The following is a 20662-nucleotide window of genomic DNA, read 5'->3' as shown; positions in this document are numbered from 1 at the left end:
ATCGCACAGCACGGATTACCGACAAAACTTATATCGGATCGCGACAAATTGTTCACCTCAAACTTTTGGAAATGCCTCATGGAGACCATGAAGATCAAACAAAGCTTATCAACGGCATTCCACCCACAATCAGATGGGCAAACAGAAATCTTGAACCAAATACTCGAACAATATCTGCGAAGCTATGTCAACTACCAACAGAATGATTGGGTAGAATGGCTACCACTAGCACAATGGGCTTACAATAGCTCTGAGATTGACAACATGAAGATGTCACCATTCAGGGCAAATTACGGATTTGACCCTATCATCGAGACACATGCGACACAGAATGTGAACGCGCCAGCAGCTACAACGCATGCAGCAACCATGACAGAAATACAGAAACACTTGCAACAGGAATGGATATTTTTGCAGAACCGAATGAAACACTACGCGGACAGAAAGAGATTGCCAGCGCCAATCCTAGAGGAGGGACATAAAGTATACCTCATTCGCAAAAACATCAAAACTAAGCGACCCAGCGACAAACTCGACTGGAAGAAGATCGGACCATTCCTTATCAAACGGAAAATCTCGAATACCAACTACGAACTATCATTACCAGATGGAATGAGAATCCATCCCATATTTCATATATCGCTACTAGAGAAAGCACCAGATGAATCTACAATCGCTACCAACATCACAACGGAAGATACCAACGAATACGAAGTCGAACGAATACTCAAAGCACGAGGGAACATAAAGAATCGTCATTATCTCGTTAAATGGAAGGGATATCCAAACTCCGAAAACACCTGGGAACCAGCCGGAAACCTCACGAACTGCTCGACGTTGCTTGAACAGTTTCATTCCCAAGGAACGCATCCCAATCAATCTCCTGAGCACCGTCCAACGACTCGATACTGAATTCGGCATCCAAGGAACGAACCAAAACAGGATCCAGATCCTCGGAAGGAGTAGGAAGGACCCCTGTGGTCTTTTGAAGCTGTTCCGCTTCCTCACGTTCCACACGTTCCAACTCTTCGACGTTGTCGATACCACGCGCAACCGCACGCATCATTTTCTCAAACCACAATTTCTTTTGTTTCCGCAAACGCAAGACCTTTTGATTCTCGGCTAAGGCACGCTCCTCAGCTTCTTCAAGCTCCCTCTCGAGCTTGTAATGTTGATCCGCGATGCTGCGAAGCTGTTGAGGGGTCACCCCCGCAATATCACAATTCCCTTGCTTGTCCACCACACACTTCACACAACGACTCGAATCGGAAACGGAGGCTTCACATTGGGGAAGTCCCATACGGGCGCAGCGAGCGCAAGCCTTCATAAAGGACAAAGACGGATTGTTGATTATCGCAGAAAGAAGGTTATCCCGGCGAAGGGAAGAAGCAGACGAAGCTTTAGACCGCTGTTTTGAGACACGGTTAGTCGACATGATGGCACATGATGATGGAAGGAAGAAAACGCACGACACTCAAGCCGGCCTGTTTCGATGGCCTTGAGGACAAGACCAACAGAGGAGGGGCATAATGTTACGAACGACACTGCACAAGACACGGGACGGGACCGCACCGGCTAGGACAGGCACGACCCGTGGGCACAAGAAGAAGGCAGGGGCACGTGACCAGCCACGTGACCCAAGAGGCGATCGAAGAGGTCGATGTTCGAACACATCGACCAGGGAGGATCGAACCGACCGAACCTCGAGCCAGTCGATCAAGGTTCGAAGAGATCGATGGTCGAGCAAATCGATCCAGGACTACAATAGAGAGATAGACGAGTACTTAAGGAGGAGGTATTCCCATAGTCAGATAGTCTAGATCTCTATTGATCAATCTAAGCAATAGTCTTACTATTGAGAGTTATACTCTTAACGGCCTTATTGGGATACTGCTCAAAAAGCTACTCTGTAGCATTCAACCTGACTTACTTCCTAAGAAACAGACCTACTGTGCCTTAGAACCTAAGCCACCGTTACAGCGGGGCGAATTTTCAATTGCTTATAACTTTTTAATGTAGTAACTTATAATAGTAAAAAGTGGGGCATTTTAAAGAGCTGATTTAGCTCTTTTAAATGATATAAAATTTTTCCTTATAACCCTTATAATTAGCCTTATAATTTTAAGTAAAAAAACAAGGGTCTTTTTTCCTTAAAATACATTTATAGGTATTTTACTAATGTAATGTAATGTATTTAAATACAATACACGAAAATACAATACAATACAAAATACAATACACAATACACTTGTATTTACTATATTCGTAAGAGCTCTGGCTCTAAGTATAATATAGTAGAGTAATTTTTTATAAAATTACATAATCTAGTTTTTTAGCTTATTAAAAGCTAAAAGAACCCGCTTTTCTATATAAGCTAGTTAGTTATAATATTAACTAATTTATGTATTTATTATTAAATATTTAAGCTTTTTTAAAAATTAAAAATGTAGTTTTCTTATTATAGCTCTAGGCCTAATAACGATAAAAACACTAAAAGGTATAGTAACTAAGCCTAAGACTAACGATATCGTAAGTAACCCGACTATTAACGATTTACTAGGGAAAAACCTTAGATAACCGTGAATTATCGTAAAAACCCGAATATCGCCAAGATACAGGATCGTTATAGACATGGTTTACTGTACTCAATTCTCTCAATCGCCATGGATAACGGCGGGGGCGCTCTAACATTGATCCGAGGTGTTTTAGTTGCCCAACGTAATTAAGCCTTTGGGAGTTATCCCCAGGATTCCCACCTTCTCTGTCCCCCAACCTCGTCAGTACTCACCATGCCATCAACATTAGAACTTGTTGGCCGACGCCCCATTACAATCGAGTCCGCCATCGAGGAAGAACGAAATGTCATTAATTGGGCCTCTTATGGACCGGCAACTGACAAACTGTATCAGGCGCTTTGGGAACAGAGAGAATCCATACAAGCCCTGGTCAGACATCATCTGGCGTTAGGCAAGCGTGATGTATGCATTGTGCTGCCGCCCTCCCACTGGATTCGAGGCGGCTTCAACATTTGCGTCTTCCTCGAGGTCAACTCCGACAACACAAACAAGAAGTTCATATTCCGTTGTCCCATGCCACACAAGCTTGCTGAAGCTAGGTACCCCGGCAGCATAGATGAGAAATTGAGCTGCGAGGTAGGAGCATCTATATGGGTAGAAGAAAATTGCCCGGAGATACGCTCCCCTTTCTTGTTTGGCTTCGGGTTTTCGGACGGCTGTCATGTAAGTTTTGGCCCCTCATTTATCTGTGCTTTCGCTCATCAATTAGTTCACACACACGAACCAAATGCCGTTCTTTCGCCGTATCGTTCGTCTGTTTTGGAGATCCATTTACAAATTCTTCCGGCTTCCATTACTATCCCGCTATGTTCAGAACCCGCCGGGCCATCAAGTGCGTACTGCGTACATGGTGTTGGAATACTTAGGTCCTGAAACGGGCCAGATGCTTTCAGATTCGTTTGACGCGCACCAAGAAGACGAAATACGCAGGCAGAGGCTGTTCAGGGGCATGTCGCGGATACTGCTTTCACTCGCCCGCATTCCTCAAGCGCAAATCGGTTCCTTCCATTTCCACAATGACGGCACCGTCACGCTGACGAATCGACCCCTCTCATGTTCGATGATGATTTTGGAGAATGACGGGGCAGTGAATACGATACAGCGGAGCACTACATTTAGCTGTACTGATGCGTTCGTATCGGACACGCTCACCTTTCATGATCACCGCTTTCTTAGTCAGCCAAACGCTGTCTATAGCGAGGGTGACTGCCGAGGCCAGATGGCGGTGAAGACATTGCTCCGAGTCTTGTCACACCTTTACATCAAAAGAGAACTCCGCAACGGCCCGTTCCTACTTCAACTTACCGACTTTCACGCGAGCAATATCCTGGTTGACAAGCATTGGAATGTCACAGGCCTGATAGACCTGGAGTGGATATGCGCGCTTCCCTCAGAGATGCTTGGGGTGCCATATTGGCTGACTGGCTGTGCCATCGACCAGATTAAAGGCGAGGAACTCGACCGGTTTGATGAAGTACGACGAGAGTTTATGCGCATATTCGAGGACGAAGAGCAAGCTATGAAAGCTAAGGCAAGGCACAACATCACACTTTCCAGAGTCATGCAAGACATGTGGCAGTCTAAAGGAGTGTGGTTCTGGCATTGTCTGTCATCTGTGAATGCTATGTATTTTCTTCTCGAGACTCATTTGTATCCGCCCAAATCCTTGTCAATCGAAGCCGAGACGTATCTGTCGAGGTTTTGGTGCATAAACTCGGAGGATGTCGTTCAGAAGAAAATCGCGGACAAAAAAGCATACGACGATCAAGTTCGAAAGATGTTCTGTGAATGAATGACTTTGAAGGGCTATTGCAAAGCCTTGCAAGGCCGAAATCAATGAAAAGAGCGTGGTGGATGTCGGTGACGGGAGAAATGACAACATATATCGTAGATCCTCACCATCGGTGGAAGTGAATGAACCCGTCGAAATCGAAATCAGGCGTCTCCGTCATTATCCTTTCTTTTGTCCATCTTCTCTCTTCTGTTTCTCCTTGTTCTCCCTGTTTTGGCGTCTCCTCTCTTGAGCGCGCATGCCCGAAGATATTAGAGCGGCAATGTCTTTTCCTTTCGCGCTCACTGCGACATTTGCCTCCTTGATGACTCCACTGTATTCTCCTGACGAGTGATCGTCCTTCCCTTGCTCTGGCATTATATCCTCGGTGGATGTGAATAGGAGAAGCAGGCTTAGTCTGGTGGGGTAACAGAGTAATGCTGTCGAAGGCAGATGCTGGGTAATGTGATAGAAGGCAGGATGCTCGCCTGGAAGATGGGAGCAACGACTTAACCGACGGGAGGTTATATATATATATGTTCAAACTACCTACCTAGGTACGTATTTAGTAGCCATTTATTAATGTTGTGAAAATTTGGACAAGCATGCGGGGTAATAGATCGGGCTGTCTGTATGCCAAAAGCTGTTTCGCGTGCCTATACGGAGTACCATCTGGTATAGCCAACAACAAGGTTGACACTGCTGCCTAAATGAAAGAACAGGCTGCACGAGGCAGGTGCGAGGGGCTTGCTAAATCATAGAGAGTCAACGACGAGGTCAGGCAATATTCAGCAAAAGCGGCACGTCCTTGTTCCAGGTAGGGACACGGCTCATAATACGTGTCTGGTGCAAAGTTGTTGTCAGAGGTGAGCAGGGACGGCAGGCTATAGCTGTATTTTCCCATTGAATTCACACAGTGATACATGTACCAGACAGTTTTAGTAAATGGGAGCTTCTCCCATTCCCCCTGTCTAGCCAGTTCACGAAAGATCCGCTTCCATCGTTGGTGAATGACGGCCAAGACCCTCAAACTTAACTTGGGAACACCATGGCCTAAGCCGTGACGGAACCAATGCGCAGAGGAGCAAAACGATGTACATCCATTCAATGCTGAAGCCTCACCACTCACCAAGATCCCACGATCCCGAGCAAAGGGCATGATCCAACCGTTGTATATAGGCGACCGTAATATTTCTTTCTCTGTAGACATACTCTTGATCCTTAGTTTTCACCATTGCGAGTATTACAACGATCCTACCTTCACACTTTTGGACGTTGACTCTGATCAGTCTACGAGGCATCACTAAACATAGCACCCCAGCGCCTGCTCAATTGACTGCCCTGGTAGTTGGGGATCACAGCCCAATCGTAAAGGGAACATGTACCTAGGTAGTTAGTGCGTACGCGGACCGGGGAGCTCAGTTATATCTGTTAATTTACCTTGTTACTCGTGCGATGACGCCGATGAGTTAAAAGTCGAAAGCAACGATATGCAAGTGGCGAGAATCACAGGGAGGATGAAGTGAAGGAAAGAGCTAAAATGTACAAGAAAATTACAGATCTTTAAGGAAACTAATATGTAGTATTATTTTATTTTAAGGATTTTTCCTTTTTATTATAATTTAAGCTTAAATTTAAAATATAAGCGTTTTTATAGGTAAGTTTAAATTTTCATTAAAAATTTTATAAAAGTTACCTTTCTTAAATTAATATATAAAACTCTAATACATTTAAGTAAACTTATAAGAACACGTTTTTAAATCTTTTAAAAAGAAGTTAATTCAGTTAACTTTAAAAATACATTCCAAATTTACTTAATACGCTCGCAATCTCCCACTCATAACACCAACCACTACTACCTACGAACTCATGAACCTAGGGTACTTTACCCCCACTACAAGTTGTTGATTGGCTAAGAACTTCCCTTATCAGGTCCGGCATGTGGAAAAGCTCAGGGGTTGTACCGGTCTGCCGTTGTACATGCAGGCGGTAGCTGCAGCCCCTTCTTCCTTCCATCATCTAGGGTCCGCGCAAACGTCACCTCCGAGTCGGCCAAGCTTATCAGGCACTTGGATCCCACGTCTCTATCATCAACGCCATTGTCGACTCCATCGTTGACTAGCATTATAGGCCCCGTCATAGAAATCCAACCGCCAGAGGATTTTTGCTCAGTCTAGACCCAGCCCACCATGCGCACATCATCTCTCCTCGCAACAACCGCCGTCCTCGGCTCCTCCCTGGCCGCAACAACACGACGCCCCAACGCCAACTCCGAGCGCGCCCGCGCCTCGTACGACGATAGCGACAACCCGCTGCCCCTCGTCATCTGGCACGGCCTAGGCGACGACGCCGACAGCAAAGGCCTTGCCCAAATCGCCAAGCTTGCCGATGACATCGCCCCCGGCATCTTCGTCCACATCATCAACCCTACCCCGGACGGGTCCGACGACCGCACCTCCACGTTCATCGGCAACGTCACCCAGCAGGTGCAGATTGTATGCGACCAGCTGGCCGAGAACCCCGTCCTCTCCACCGCGCCGGCCATCGACGCCATTGGCTTCTCCCAGGGCGGCCAGTTCCTCCGCGGATACGTTGAGCGGTGCAACTCCCCCCCCGTCCGCAACCTCATCACCTTTGGCAGCCAGCACAACGGCATCACCGAGTTCAAGCAGTGCGGGGCCGTGGATTACATCTGCAAGGCGGCCATGGCGCTCCTGCGCTTCAACGTCTGGAGCAGCTTCGTCCAGAACCGCCTTGTGCCCGCGCAGTATTACCGCCCCGTCGAGGACACGGACTACCGCTTGTACCTGGACCGGTCGAGTTTCCTTGCGGATATCAATAACGAGCGGGAGCACAAGAATGAAACGTACAAGGAGAATATTTCCCGCCTGGGCAATTTCGTCATGTACCTGTTTGAGAACGACACTGTTGCCATTCCCAAGGAGTCGTCCTGGTTTGGAGAGGTTCAGGTCAATGGGCGGTATACGCCGTTGAAGGAGCGCAAGCTGTACAAGGAGGACTGGTTGGGTTTGAAGACCCTGGATAGAAAGGGTGCGCTGAGTTTGAGGACCATTAAGGGTGATCACATGCAGATTCCTGAGCACGTGTTCAAGGACGTCATGACTGAATTTTTGGGGCCATTCAACAAGACGGCTGTTTCTGCGGACGACTTTGTATCCGAGGAACTTTGATCCCGGCTGTGCTTCTATTATTCTTTTTGTTCCTTCTCTCTGCCTTTCTGTCTCTCTCTTTTTTTTCTTTTCTTTTCTTTTCTTTTTTTTTTTTTTTTTTTTTTGGAGCATTACTACGGAGTAGGAATGGAATCATGTCGGAATCGGGTTAAGAATGGGTTCAAGTTTGATTTCTGAAATACAATAGCCAATAACAGTAGTTGGCAGTCAATGAGTTTGTCTACTTTTTACTGCTTCCATCACCGTGTCTGCATAAACGTTGAATGTGGAAGTAGATGCCATTTACAGCTCTCTATCTCATTCATGACAAGCACGCATATTTTCAACGCCACAACGCCAGTGCAACAACATATGTTACATGCAGCAGGACCCTCAAACCCATGACCCAAGACACCCATTGTCGTCTTTTAGGTCTCTCGTCATTTTTTTGTTCTTCCTTCTTCTTCAGTCATCCATGGCCTTGGCCGCCGCAGCCTTGTGCTTCTTCAACTTGGCCTTTCGCTCCGCAATCTGCTTGTCCAACTTGTCGTCGTTGCTCTCCGCAGCAGCCTTGTCCTCCTTCTTGGCCTTCTTCTTGGGCGCGGCGGGCTCGGGCTCGGCCCCCGCATCCAGCGACTTGCGCTTCTTGCCGACGTTGGCCTTCTCGGCCTTGTTCTCCTCGACCTCCTGGTCGGCAATGACGTCCTTCTCGTCCAGCCACAGCTCGTCCGTCAGCCAGATGGGCAGGGCGGCCGTGTTGGGGCCCTTGATGTAGATGCTGCGGACGTTGCGCCACTTCTGGGGCACCCATTTCCCGACGAGGCCGGTCACGACGGCGTCGACATTGTCGGCGATTTGCTCGGGCGTCCAGTTGGCGTAGCCGATCCGGACGGCGGTGTTGGTGGTCGGGGACAGGCTGACGAGCGCGGAGCTCAGGGCCTTTTCAATCTCCTTGGCCATGTCGGCGGCCGTGCCGGCATTCACGCCGTCGTCCTTGGCGGTCTTCTTGTCGCGCCTGGCACGCTTGCCGTCGACCTTGGGCCGCTTGGCGGAGAGGACGACGGGGATGGGCCGCTTGGCGGTGGTCTTGTAGAATGTCTTGCCGAGGACCTTGGGCAGGCGGTTGATGATGCGGTCGTCGGCGAGGAAGATGTCGTGCTCGGAGAAGAGCTTGCGCTGGGCGTCGTACTGGCCGTACTTGGCCTTGAGCTTGCCAAAGTCGATGACGCGGGTGATGCGCTTTCTCAGCCCGGCGGGGAACTCGTCTGAGCCGATGATGTTCTTGTAGGCTCGCTGGGGGTCGGCGGTGATGGCGCAAATGGTGCTGTTCTCGTCCGCGTTGAGCGAGTGCGGGACGGGGATCTTGCCGGGCTGGAGACGAGCCTTGTCGGCAATGTGGCGCTTCGTGGTGAGCGTCAGCCAGATGGGGGTGTCTTCTTCGTCCTCGTCCTCGAGGAGATTTCGCTTGGTTGACTCCTTGGACGTTTCCTTGGCGGCCTTTTTGATGTGCGCGAGGAGAGCCTTGGAGGCTTTCAGAGTCTGCAACGAAGAGTTAGAGTTGGAGGACTGGGTGAGTGAGCCGCGCTGTGGGCGGGGGACGCACCTGGTCAGGGTCAATTGATGCCAGGGCATTGGAGCCGACGACGGCAACTTCTTTTGACGGCGCCATGATGTGCTTGGATGTCGGTATGCAGCCAGGTGTGAAGGAAAACCTTCCTGGTGGTACAACGGCAGAATCGCAGGGCTGCCATTTTTCCCAAGGCGGTGGTGGGAGGCAGTTTTTTTTTCCCTGCGACCCAGAAAAAAAAAGTACGGCGTCGGAAGAAGCAGGTCCCGTGTCTCCGCTGCGTCGGTCCGGTCCGAGCGCCGGTTCTCCACCTCGAATGTCGGAGCTCACCCGGAAGGCTGGAACGTGAGCAGAGCTGGACACATAATATTAGGATTTATGTGTAGAGATTTATAAAGAATCAAGATATTCAGGGGTTTTATCAAAATTTGAGTCTTGATCCATCATATCGGTCAGTCCAGTCTAGTAATGGCATATTCTGAGCGCGACCTTGGAACGAGGAATGACGTGGGTGAAGTGAAGCTACCATTTTCCAACATACATTCAATTCCAGGCAGCACGACTGTGGCAACATGATTGTCAACTGGAGTATTTTCCGAGTCTCCTGATAGGTTAGAAGACGTCTCTGGCGGTGGTTTAACTTGCAAGTTAAGCTAAATTGAAAGATTTGTGCTTCGTGATGCGACCTGGCTTAGACAAAGTGGCCCCAGACTCTGACGATCACTTACACCTTTCCTTTGTGCATTTGGGTTGTCCCCAGCACATTGCATTCTCGTTGCATAAAACAAATACAAGGCAAATGAAAACCGCCCGCAGAATGCACACATTCGAATTTCACTTCAACCTCCCCCTTGTAACTTTGTAACTCGGACAATCGTTGTTGACTTGGCCATCTCCAGGGTAGTGTAGTCGCGATGTCGTGGCCCGTTTCGGACTCTGGGAACAGCTGACACCGGGCTGGGTCGACCATGTTTCTTCGTATCAGAACAGCTCACAGCAATGGTGGTGTCAGCGTTTAATCAAGTGTCTAGATCTCTCGATGGATGTTGCCGACACTGCAACGACTTCCGCTTCTGTGGAGGAATTCACGACTTTCATGGGCGCTAGTCTTGTTGAAGATGATGGATACTCATGACTGCTACCCGTGAATAACGGAGTTAAAGAGCGTGCATACGGCCAGTGTCGGGCAAACCACCAATGGTTGAGCCGTATCTGAACCTTGGATGGACAAGAACATGGTAGTCCCGACAGGCCCTAGCAAGGACCAGCAGGCCAGCAGACCAGCATGACGCCAAAAGACGAAACGGGGGGCACTACGGAGTACCCCAAGACATATATGACCTCAACACGTCCGGGACGTGTAGACAAGAATCTGATAAAAAGCTAATGGGCGGATGAAGGGGGACACTTGACCAGATTTGCAGCTAGCTTAGGGTGCAAATGGGGACGGACTAGAGCGAAGGCCGAATGGAAACCCGGCTTCCCTGGGAGTACGGGAACGAAGGACGGGATACAGTCAGAAATTGTGTGTTTTATTCTGCAATGAACTTGCAGGGTCGGAGCAATGGAGGCAGACGCGCCTGGTGGAGACGTGTTTGCAGAGGAGGCTGGCTATTTAATTGATGACGGGCTGTCGAGGCGAGGAGGCCTGCCACGCGCGGAATGTCACGGGAAAGAAGAGTGACGGAGCGAGGTGAAGCGTGTCGCTGGGGGGGGGCAGTGAATCGATGCAGGTGTTCACGGAGGAAGTCATGGGTTAAGAAAAACTGAGGTTTACCAGACTTTATGCCGAGATTAAAAGCAAAGCAATTGACAGTGGTTGTTGGCGGATGTCACAGGGTGCCACGGGGTGCCACAGGGTCTCGGCCGCCAAACGCCCGCTCCTCCAGCGCATGCGCCACCTGCACCAGCACCCCAGCACCCCCCGGAAGCCCACTGAACGAACGCCAACACCGGCAGCCACTACGGCACAGGGCTCGGAGCAGCCCCAACGCCAACGCCAACGCGATGCGCTTCATCGCGTTCGTGTCGGAGCCCACTTTGCCCGCTTCGCTTCGCTTCTGCCCGTTTAAAATACTCTCGACCGCTCCTCTCCCGTCCTCATCTGCACCTTTGCTTGCTTGCACCACACACACCCGAGGCCCAGAGTCGAAGCCAACCTCTAGAACACCCCCCTCGACCTATTCCTGCGGCCCATGGTGATATCCATTGAGCATACAGGCACCAATTTGCACAGCTGTTGCATCCAGGAGCACGTGTAAGTCCCGGCGGGTGCGTTGGTTTTCCGTGCCTCTTTACGCGCTTGGCAGCCACGACGACACAAACGACAACTACTCGGACGGAACAGAAAAAAAAAAATAGGAGCTGCTCGGTGGCACGCAAGAATGGTCTCGGGCCCCGTTGCCTTCATTTTCACTAACTAGAAATTTCTCATCATAATGGACTCGTCTCCGCCGCGTGCTGCTGCTGCGGGCAACGAAGCCGCGTTGCCATCCTCCTCGTCCATGTCTGCTTCGGCTCGCCCCTCAACTTCAACCACCACGGCTGGCACAAAGCGACCTGCACCGTCACTTCTGCCTGCCTTCGAGCCCCTCTCGTCATCTCCGGCACTTCCTCGTCCATTGAAACGCCAGCACACAGCAAGTGCAAATCTCAAGTATCCCACGCCTGTGCCCACCTCCAGCACGGGCATCTTGTCCAGCTCGCCGCCTCGTCGGCCTGCCTTGGCCCGCGCCACTTCCGAACGCGCACCTCTGTCGGCCGTGCCGGCTGTTGAGCTTCCTGAGAATGGAGAAACCGTAGGCATGGGTCGGTCGTCTAATTCCTCGCAGTTCCAACTCTCTGCCAACCGTCTGGTGTCGCGTGTCCACGTCAAGGCGCGTTATATCCCGGCCCCAAGCCCTCTGGAAAGCAACAAGATTGAGATTGTCTGCAACGGGTGGAACGGCTTGAAGCTGCATTGCCAGGGACGAACCTGGGAGCTCTTCAAGGGTGACAGCTTCACCAGCGAGACCGAGGGTACAGACCTCATTGTGGATGTGTTGGATGCTCGTGTAATGATTCAGTGGCCCAAAGGTAGTGCCGTTGCTGCTGAGAGCCTGGCAAACCTGTCCGACTCCAGCTGGGATGATTCCCCTCCGCGATCACACATGAGAGGAGCCTCGTTGCTGCAGTCGTCTCCCCTGCGACGGACTACACGCGTCACGTCGCCTGAGAGCCCGACGCCCATGGGCAGCCTGTCAAGCTCCCAGCGGCTCCAGGCCATTCTTCCAGGTACTGCTATCCGGGATGAGGGCATCCAGATTTACGAGGATGAGCCGGAGCTGCCCGAACCCAAGGGTGATGATGATGCCATTGATGTCGCTGCCAGTATGCGGACCGATGCCACTGCCAGCTTCTCCAGCGAGCTGAGTGACCCTGAGGATGAGAATGACCCTGATGAGGAAAACGACCCCATTGTTCACTCGTTTGGGCCCTTTGGCGCCAACATTGCAGGGAGACTAGCTTCGATATCGACACGGTCTCCCAAGCAGCCCAAGCCACTTCATCGACGTCCTCACAACGTCTCCTCCAGCGAGACGCTGAGCGCAGCGGTGACGCCGTCTGTTCCCTCATCGCCCATCAAGAAGCGAGTTGTTGGTCCCAAGCTCGCATGCACGACGACGACGACGACAACCTCGACTTCGGGCAACGACACGCATGATATCCCATCATCACCGCCCGTTGCACCTCGTGTCCCCAAAGAGCACACTCCCACCCCGTCCATCGAGGTTGACCCTGCCGTCACAAACCATGTTGTGAACCAGCTGGCCTTTTCTCGTCTTTCATCAACGCCCCTGTCTACAATTATGCAAAACCTGCCTGCTGATCATAAGACCGGCCTGACAAAAGACATTCTCCGCTCCAGCATTGAAGCCACGCGCTGCATCGGCATAATCAAGCGTCAAGGCAAAGACGCTGCGGGAAAAGCGCTCGAAAGTGAATATTACTATGTGCCGGAACAAGATGACGATGAGCAGCGCCGCGCAGCCGTCGTCGATGGTCTCCGAAAGCCCAGTCTCCGCAACTGCAGAAAGCAGCACAAGGTTTGTGACCCTCTGACGTCTACCACGAAGAGTTGGAACTCACACTCTATAGCAATATTATTGGAAGCGTCCCAAGACACCGTAACGTTTTCAAGTATTCCCAGGAAAATTTTAACGTTTAATCCATTATGGCTAGTACGAACATGACTTGGTGTTCGATTTCGTGTACATAGTCGACTCCGGTTGCACATTTTTGGCGTCTTTTGGGTTTCGTCATTGTTCTTCTTTACCAAGACGGAGGCGAAAGAGGAAAAACCCATGCATAGCCCGGCGTTGGTTTGCTTGTCGGATGGGCGGGGATGTTGGCATTGTTTGGTTTACGGGTTGAGCTATATGAGGGCTGTGTTTGGCCCTCTGGCCTTGTACGGGGGAGGCGGGAGCGGTTTGTCGAGTGTTTGAGACGCGTCTGAATTGATTCCATGTCTTGTGTGTGTCTGGCTAAATTTGGCGATGTATACTCTGTGAAGGAGATGAGAGTCGGAAGAATATGCAACGTCAGCTTGGTTCTGGGGTACGAGGTGTGATGGATGCGTGCTATAAACAGCAACTGTTAGTGTAACGTCAAGTGCCATTCCATGTGTCCCGGCTCAGTGACGGTTTTGCCTCACTCGTCAGAGTCGTCACCCATGGCGAGTTGAATTGCGAGCACTGGACGCGCCTTTGCAAGACGGCTTGCTCTGAGCGTGCCCCATCACCAGGATCCTGCTGTCTCGTGCAGATGCGCCACGAATTCCATCGGAAAGTATACGCACAGCCATATAAGCCTCCAGACAGAACATGTGACGTGATTGTTCAGCAACCAAACCGCACCATCGGCAGCATGTCAAACTCAGAAACCAGTACCGCCAGCCCGCACCGGCATCCCTCATTCGCCAAGCCGCGCCAGACAGCCGGCAGCACCGGTGGCGACGTGAAATTACCCGCGGGCCTCTACTCTCTACTCGTCGTGACCCATCTGGATTTCAACCCCCCAAACCACCACGGTTCATTCTCAACTTTGTCGCCATGTCGGAAAAGACTACACCGCAGGGCCCTCTCCACGCACAAGGTTCGTGTGCCACGTCCCTGGACGCCATGGCTGCATTCGCGTGATGTTGACGGAGACAAAACAAACAAAGAAGACAAAACTTCTTCAACAGCAGGGCGTGACAACGAGGCCTCCGCGCGAGCCATGTCCGCGGCGGACGAGTGGAGGCCCGCTTTCGACAGACGCCAGAGCTGGAGCAAGGAGGACCAGAAGCACGCCCTGCAGATGAGGGCCGTCGAGGGCGTCAAGACGGGCCTCGGCTTCACTGAGAAGACGCCCTGAACAGTTTTCAAGGCGCCGGCTGGTCGGGTGCCACGCGAACAAAAGGGCAAACAGTCGTGGCAAAATTGGTGACAAACAACGAACAGAGGACCAGGATGGATGACTGCCGTACACGCAGCAATACGCATTGACAGAGAACAAAGGGCATCACGGTAATGGAGACAAAAATACATAATCGCTGCATTCAACACTGCCAAGTAACCTATCCCGTTATTCATGCCATGCCCGTGACCCAACTCCACAGCGCCCAAGTGTTGAACAACAAATAAAACAAAAAAGAGTAGACGGCAACTGTGCTGAGTTGAGTGCGTCCCCGAGGGTATTCAAACTATTCATCCTCGTTGTACATGTGTCTCCCAACCACCGTCTCCAAGCGCTTACAACAGCTTGCCACCGGTGGAAAAGTATTCTCCCACCACACTGACAGCATAGGCCGTGCCTGCCACCCAGGCAGTGCCAATCACCACCTTGCGGCCAAGGCTTCTCTTCTTCTTTACGATCTTGATTTCCGGTCCTTGTCCATACGTCGCGGGGCGATACTGAGGCGACTCGTAATTGACAAAGCCCGTTGGGCTGGCAAAGTTGCTTGCGGCCGAGCGGCCCATCATGTCGATGGGGTTCACGGCAGAGCCCGAGCTCTCTGTAAATGATGGCCGCCCTGGTCGAACCTTGCGGAACACAAGGACGTCGCCGCCACCTGACGCGATTTCATAGCCCTCGGCCTGCAATGCGCTGAAATAAGGGAAGAACTTGGCCGGGTTCGAGACTCGAAGCATGACTTCTGCAGGCGTTGCAGGCGCCACCGTGTCCATGACGCCAGAAGACGTTTCGCCAATGCTCATGGTCTGACTGGTCGGGTCAAACGCAAGCAACTTGTACAAAACGGGCTGCTTCTCGCCCCTCGCTTCTGGTCCGGCAAAAGCCTTCTCCATTGCCTTGCCTTTGTGGTGACGTACAAATGTTGGCCAAGTGGCCTTGCCACCACACTCTTCGTCCCAGTTGACCTCCAACCCCTGAGGAATTCTAGAGTAGGGATCCTCTTCTACCTTCATTCTCTCTAGCGGGGACATGGCCGTTGGCGATTCTCGCCTTCCGGCGCCCCTATCCAGCGCAGGTTGTAGCTTTGACGACTCAATGGGAAAACTCTCATCCAGAGATGAGACTTCGGCCTCCCCTTTCTCTGAGCCAAGCAGGCCTGCCCCGGTAGCAGCCTTGCTGGCCTGCTCCTTGGTGGCGAGGTTCTTTGGGAACAGCGTCGTTTTTGACCACGAGTTCGATGTATTCCAAGAGGTAGCGAATTCATCCGGAAAGTCCTTGGCATAATTTCCCGTCATTGAGGGACTACCAGCTGTCTGTCCGAGACGACCAATCGTGTCGTTTGTGTCTTTGCCATTTGAGTCTCGGGTGTTCTCCTGCTGGAATCTGGCTCTTTGGAGCATAGTATGCTTGCTGTTTCGGTATGCTCTTCGGAGTACTTCTCCTCGAATTTCATCTGCGGTCCTTGGCTCGAAATAGGACTCTCCTGAACTGTCATAATCTCGTAGGCTGCTTGCCACAGGGTCAAGCTTCTCAACTGGCTTGCCATTGGGCTCATTATGGCCGATCGGTTTGTACGATTTCAAGTCGGAATAAGCCTTGGAGGCTTCCTCGGGGTGCATCGGGTAGGGCATGGATGGCGAATCAAATGATTCGGGCTTATATTTGTCCAGGTCCGTGTAGTTCTTGGTGAGCTCCTCAGGGTGGACATGCTCGGTTTTATCAGGCTCTTCGTAGCCAGCAGAGGGGTACTTGGAAAGGTCCTTGTACTGCTTCGAAGCAAGCTCGGGATGGACACGCTCCGTCGTAGGACCCGCGTTGGGGAACGAGTCATACTTTGGCAAGTCACTGTATTGCTTTGAAGCCTCTTCAGGGTGTATCCGTGGAGTTGCGGGTCCAGCATTAGGATACTGAGAATACTTGTGCAAATCCTCATAGTTCTTGGATAGCTCTTCGGGGGTCGGTTTTCGAAGACCATCCGGCTCGTTCCATTTTACAGGTCCATATTTATGTAAATCATTGTATTCTTTGGCAGGGTCCTCCATGGGGACTACCACTTTGGCGGGGACGGGTTCCGCTTTAGGAGTGGGGTCTTGTTGCTTGACTTCGTGAGCCTTCAAAACGGCATCAGGAGCTACAAAACCTGTTCTGTACGATTCTAGATCGTTATATTTCTTGGACTCTTCTTCGGGCGTGAGATTTCGCAGACCATCGGGCTCGTTCCAGGTCACAGGACCGTATTGTTCGAGATCATCATATTTCTTGGAGAGTTCCTCGGGGGTGAGCTCGCGCAGTCCATCAGGCTCATTCCAAGTAACAGGGCCATATTTATCCAAGTCGTCGTAGTTCTTGGAAAGTTCCTCTGGGGACTGTTTACGAAGGCCATCTGGCTCGTTCCACTCTACGGGCTTATACTTTTTGAGGTCATCGTATTTCTCTTCAGGCGCTTCGGCGGTAGCAGTTTCACTCGAGATGTCGGGCGAGGCGTACTTGTACGAGTCTTTGTGCTGTTTAGAATTTTCTTCAGGAGTGGGCTTTTGAATGCCATCGGGCTCATTCCACGTCACAGCCGTGTACTTGTCAAGATCATTGTACTTCTTGGAGAGCTCCTCGGAGGAGGGTTTTTGTGGAGTATTTGGATCATCGAATTTGTGTGGCCTGTATCCTTTTAGCTCGGAAGCTTTTGGAGCAAATGGCGTGTGAGATTTGGATGATGCGGCTGTAGTTTGTGAGTTCTCTCCCGTCGATGTGGTGGCGTGCAAGACAGACTCCGGAGTGACGTCCTTTGGAGTCTGCCTGCCATGAAGGTAGCCGCTCAGGCGTGATGACCAATGTCCTGAACGCTGCGAGCGGTCCTTATTTCCGCCGCTGAACAAATGGTCAATGGCCTCGCGCTCGACATCTTCGATATTTCTCCCTGGGCGCACGCCGGAGAGTTCATCGGACCATGACTTGACGTCACGGACGTTGATGTATTTGGTGGGGCCATGGGCGATGTGAGCAAACGCCGACTTCATGGCAGTCTGAATACTGTCATGGCGAGGCTTGTTGTCCCAAGATAGTCTGCGGTTTACAGACTCCATGTACCGATAGCGATGGGCGCGATGGCGGCGTCGAGAATTGTGAGATGCATCTCCCTCACAGTCCCTATTCCAGGCACCGAACCAGAAGGTCCTGCATTGCCGATGTCTCGAGCGAATGAGTGCGGCGGTGGAGGGAGATGGCAGCTGAATGCATCTCCGGGGGCGGCGTGCGACCGAGGACAGATTATTAGCGCGCGATGTCAAATTCGACGTTGCGGAGGACAACATGATGGGCGGCGAATCAAGGTGCTGCTGGGACGGTGGACTGCTAGGCAAGTGAGCCGTTCAAGCAAGCGTCAGAGATCCAGTACCTTGGGCATTGGTCTGCAGGGCCTAATGACAGGACGGTGCTTGGCGGCGATGGGCTTGAAGCTGAAAAGTAAGGATGAGAGAAAGAAGAGGAAGAAGAGATTGAGGGGAAGGAGAAGGAGGATTTCAGGTGTAACGATGAGGGCACACGATGGCGAAGCGGGCTTAGAACCGGAGTGACAGCCGGGCAGACAGCCTCCACATGTGACAGGGATGACCTGGGTGAAGTGGACGAAGTGGGAATTGGAGATGCGGGGCGGATTGGAGGCACCCAAAGTACCCAAGCACGTAGCAGAGGAACGACGGATTGAACACACGAACGTTAGCGCCGGCATCAATCGACAGGGGGATTGCTGGTCTGTGCTTGAACGCGCGTGCACGTTGTGAGCACGTCGTGAGAACAGTCAAGGCTTTGACCTTGATTGTGCAAGATGAAGCCGGGCACGTGGTTACAAAAGAGAAGGGGTCGAGGTTCAAAGGCGGAGAGGCGACGATGCAGATGCAGATGCAGATGCAGGGTTGGGAGGCGAAGGGACCCAAGGACTCTAGGCTTTAGTGATGAGGGCGTGACAGCTTGGGGAAGGTGCGAGGTACAGAGGTACAACAAGCCGGTCAACTGGGCTCGGCTTGGATCTGGCCACACAACTGGTGATTGGAGGCGCGGCGAGGAACATATCGGGTCGACGCATGGGGCTTCAGATATCGGCTGATGCGACCCAGGCCAAGGTGCAGATAATTCTCCAGGAACAAACCAACAAGCCGCCAACTGGTCTGAGGGGTGATGCTGCAGCTTGGACATGGCGCTGGCGAGGCGAAGCTGCACATTGAAGCATTAGTTGAATGCAGAACAACATCACTGAATCAAGCATCTCTCTCTGTCGGATTCTCCCAATTGCTCCACCTCCGCACTTCAACGTTGGGGCATGTTTTTTTGTCCAGTGCAGTCTGGTCAATGGCATTTGGGCGTCTGCGTCTGGTCGGCCCAGTGGAGTCTGGTTGCCTGCTAAACCCTGTCGGCCTACCGTTGCCCTGTCCATTGGGCTGCTGGCTGCTGGTGTTGAACGTTGTCAGTCTGGTCTGCCGCACCCGGATGACCAACAACCCATGGCGACATTGAATCCCGGCAACATGCCACATCATCTTCTCTTCACGAATCTACCGGAGGAGAGAACAAAGTATTTGACCAGACCAGATACTTTCCCGTCGTGCTCTATACTATAATGTGACGGAGTATACTAGTATACAACTGCTGGGTAATTGTTCTACGTACCTAGGTAGGTGAATATATTCTGGATTAGACAGTCACTCGGCCTTTCTTATCAATGCTGGTGCGTCTTTTTCCAGCATCCCTCGTCAGCGTAGCACCTGCACCTGTAGGCTGGACAGTGGGCAAAAGTCAGCACCTCGGTGCGCTGTAACATCCATTCACAGGCCTGAAGAGCCCCTGGTCAGTGGGGGACGAACTCGCTACGTTGAGAAACTGGCGGAGCCCCTGTGGAGCCACTACCTAAAGTGAACCAATCAAAACACTATTGGGCTAAGCAAACGGACCACTGCCCCACCAGCGGATAGCTCTCTCTGCGCCCACTTCGTCCAAATGCGGAAATCCGGGGCAGCGACACGCCAACGACCCCCCACCCAACAGTGAAACTTGGTCTTGAGTCCTTGCCTCAGGTCTACCTCGAACCACCGAGGTCCACGATGGCGGCATATCGAACATGGAGTTTGGGGCCTGATGGTTCTGTTTGACGTGGATGAGCCTGTCGATTCCGTGGCCGCTCAAGGCCACTGGCAGACAGCCGACTCGTGTGTTGGCAGTCAAGGGACGTTGGACTTTTCGCTTCATGACCGCATACACCTTGTGTGGGAACACGACAGAACCACGTCTTCGACTGTCAAGCTCCAAAACGGTGCCAAAACCGTCTCAGCGCACAGCCGTTATTGCACCAGTCGCGACACATGTCAGCTAATAGTCTTTTTATCCCGCGCCTGCGCACCAAACTTGCAACCGACCACGTCATCCGAAAACGTCTTTGGTCATCCTGATATAGAAAGACAAACGAAACCCATGGAGACGAACAAGCATCTTCCACTAGCAGTTCAGCACTCTCTCTGGTCGAAATTGTATTGCTATATGCGGCGCCCACAAATCTATGCGGTTATCGCTCGCGTGTCCCAATTCGCGACTGCTGGCCCGTGGATAAAATATCCAACACGGCAGCTCGGCCCTCACTACGTCACGCTTCCGTCTTTTTCGTATAGACTCTCCTGCTTTTTGCGAGTCCACGCACCCGACCGTAACAGAGGGCCTCAAACTAGCGAGTGCGTACTCGCCGCACTCTAGGAGTCAGTGGCCATTATGAAAAAGACCATGGTTGGCTCGGACAACGTCTGAAGCATCCGACGAGCGATGCTTGCTACGGCTCCATGACGGCCATGCTAAACATTATGACTTTTCCATGTGAAAAGAGAACATCCAAAGTCATCTGTTTTCACACGGGTCTGACAGTTTTCCTAGTAGGTCGTTGAAGAGCTGCTTCAAAAACCTCACCGCGACCAATCCAACAAAACCATTCTGAAACTGGCAAATTCTTCCCAATGCGGTTTCCACGCAGCCATTTAAGCTCATCTGTGGACCATGTCGTGCAACGCCTCCCTTTGCCCATGGCACATTCGATACCGTGCGTTCTGTTTTACTATATTTGGAGCGTAAGAATGCAGCCGCCTGCATCCCGCCGTCATGCACAGCAACTCGG

At 51.6% G+C, this 20662-nt stretch overlaps 6 protein-coding genes across 7 annotated transcripts; 4 read left to right on the top strand and 2 right to left on the bottom strand.

Annotated features, from left to right (window-relative positions):
* Positions 1–2754: 2754 nt before the first annotated feature.
* J3458_005060 (uncharacterized protein) lies at positions 2755–5135 on the top strand. Of its 2 annotated transcripts, XM_066118583.1 has the most exons (2): positions 2755–3239; positions 3286–5135. In XM_066118583.1, exons 1-2 carry the CDS (start codon positions 2790–2792, stop codon positions 4366–4368), a joined length of 1533 nt encoding a protein of 510 aa, XP_065976103.1. In that variant the 5' UTR covers positions 2755–2789; the 3' UTR covers positions 4369–5135. The 2 variants fall into 2 exon arrangements, with proteins under 2 accessions (XP_065976103.1, XP_065976102.1); XM_066118582.1 differs by having other exon boundaries at positions 2774–5135.
* Positions 5136–6081: 946 nt separating this feature from the next.
* J3458_005059 (uncharacterized protein) lies at positions 6082–7674 on the top strand. The gene has a single exon (XM_007808390.2). It carries the CDS (start codon positions 6537–6539, stop codon positions 7536–7538), a length of 1002 nt encoding a protein of 333 aa, XP_007806581.1. The 5' UTR covers positions 6082–6536; the 3' UTR covers positions 7539–7674.
* A 308-nt stretch (positions 7675–7982) lies between these two features.
* Positions 7983–9186, bottom strand: CIC1_1 (proteasome-interacting protein cic1; the record flags this gene model as incomplete). Its single annotated transcript, XM_007808391.2, has 2 exons — positions 7983–9056; positions 9121–9186. 2 exons carry the CDS (start codon positions 9184–9186, stop codon positions 7983–7985), a joined length of 1140 nt encoding a protein of 379 aa, XP_007806582.2.
* A 2336-nt stretch (positions 9187–11522) lies between these two features.
* Positions 11523–13254, top strand: TOS4_1 (target of SBF; the record flags this gene model as incomplete). The annotated part of the gene is made up of 2 exons (XM_007808392.1): positions 11523–13169; positions 13222–13254. 2 exons carry the CDS (start codon positions 11523–11525, stop codon positions 13252–13254), a joined length of 1680 nt encoding a protein of 559 aa, XP_007806583.1.
* Positions 13255–14174: 920 nt separating this feature from the next.
* Positions 14175–14478, top strand: J3458_005056 (uncharacterized protein; the record flags this gene model as incomplete). Its single annotated transcript, XM_066118581.1, has 2 exons — positions 14175–14217; positions 14288–14478. The coding sequence occupies 2 exons, from the start codon at positions 14175–14177 to the stop codon at positions 14476–14478; spliced, it is 234 nt and encodes a 77-aa protein (XP_065976101.1).
* Positions 14479–14653: 175 nt separating this feature from the next.
* J3458_005055 (uncharacterized protein) lies at positions 14654–18244 on the bottom strand. The gene has a single exon (XM_007808394.2). It carries the CDS (start codon positions 17823–17825, stop codon positions 14856–14858), a length of 2970 nt encoding a protein of 989 aa, XP_007806585.2. The 5' UTR covers positions 17826–18244; the 3' UTR covers positions 14654–14855.
* Between the last annotated feature and the right edge of the window lie 2418 nt (positions 18245–20662).

This window comes from Metarhizium acridum (assembly GCF_019434415.1).
Source record: "Metarhizium acridum strain ARSEF 324 chromosome Unknown scaffold_31, whole genome shotgun sequence".
Classification (NCBI taxonomy): domain Eukaryota; kingdom Fungi; phylum Ascomycota; class Sordariomycetes; order Hypocreales; family Clavicipitaceae; genus Metarhizium; species Metarhizium acridum.
This window is presented reverse-complemented; position numbering and strand designations above follow the sequence as displayed.

Bases quoted from the DNA above. Each gene is read 5' to 3' on its own strand.
- J3458_005059 (XM_007808390.2), top strand. From the start codon at position 6,537: ATGCGCACATCATCTCTCCTCGCAACAACCGCCGTCCTCGGCTCCTCC.
- J3458_005060 (XM_066118583.1), top strand. From the start codon at position 2,790: ATGCCATCAACATTAGAACTTGTTGGCCGACGCCCCATTACAATCGAG. The intron at 3,240-3,285 runs GTAAGTTTTGGC...CTCATCAATTAG, and splicing joins GGTTTTCGGACGGCTGTCAT to TTCACACACACGAACCAAAT.
- J3458_005055 (XM_007808394.2), bottom strand. From the start codon at position 17,825: ATGTTGTCCTCCGCAACGTCGAATTTGACATCGCGCGCTAATAATCTG.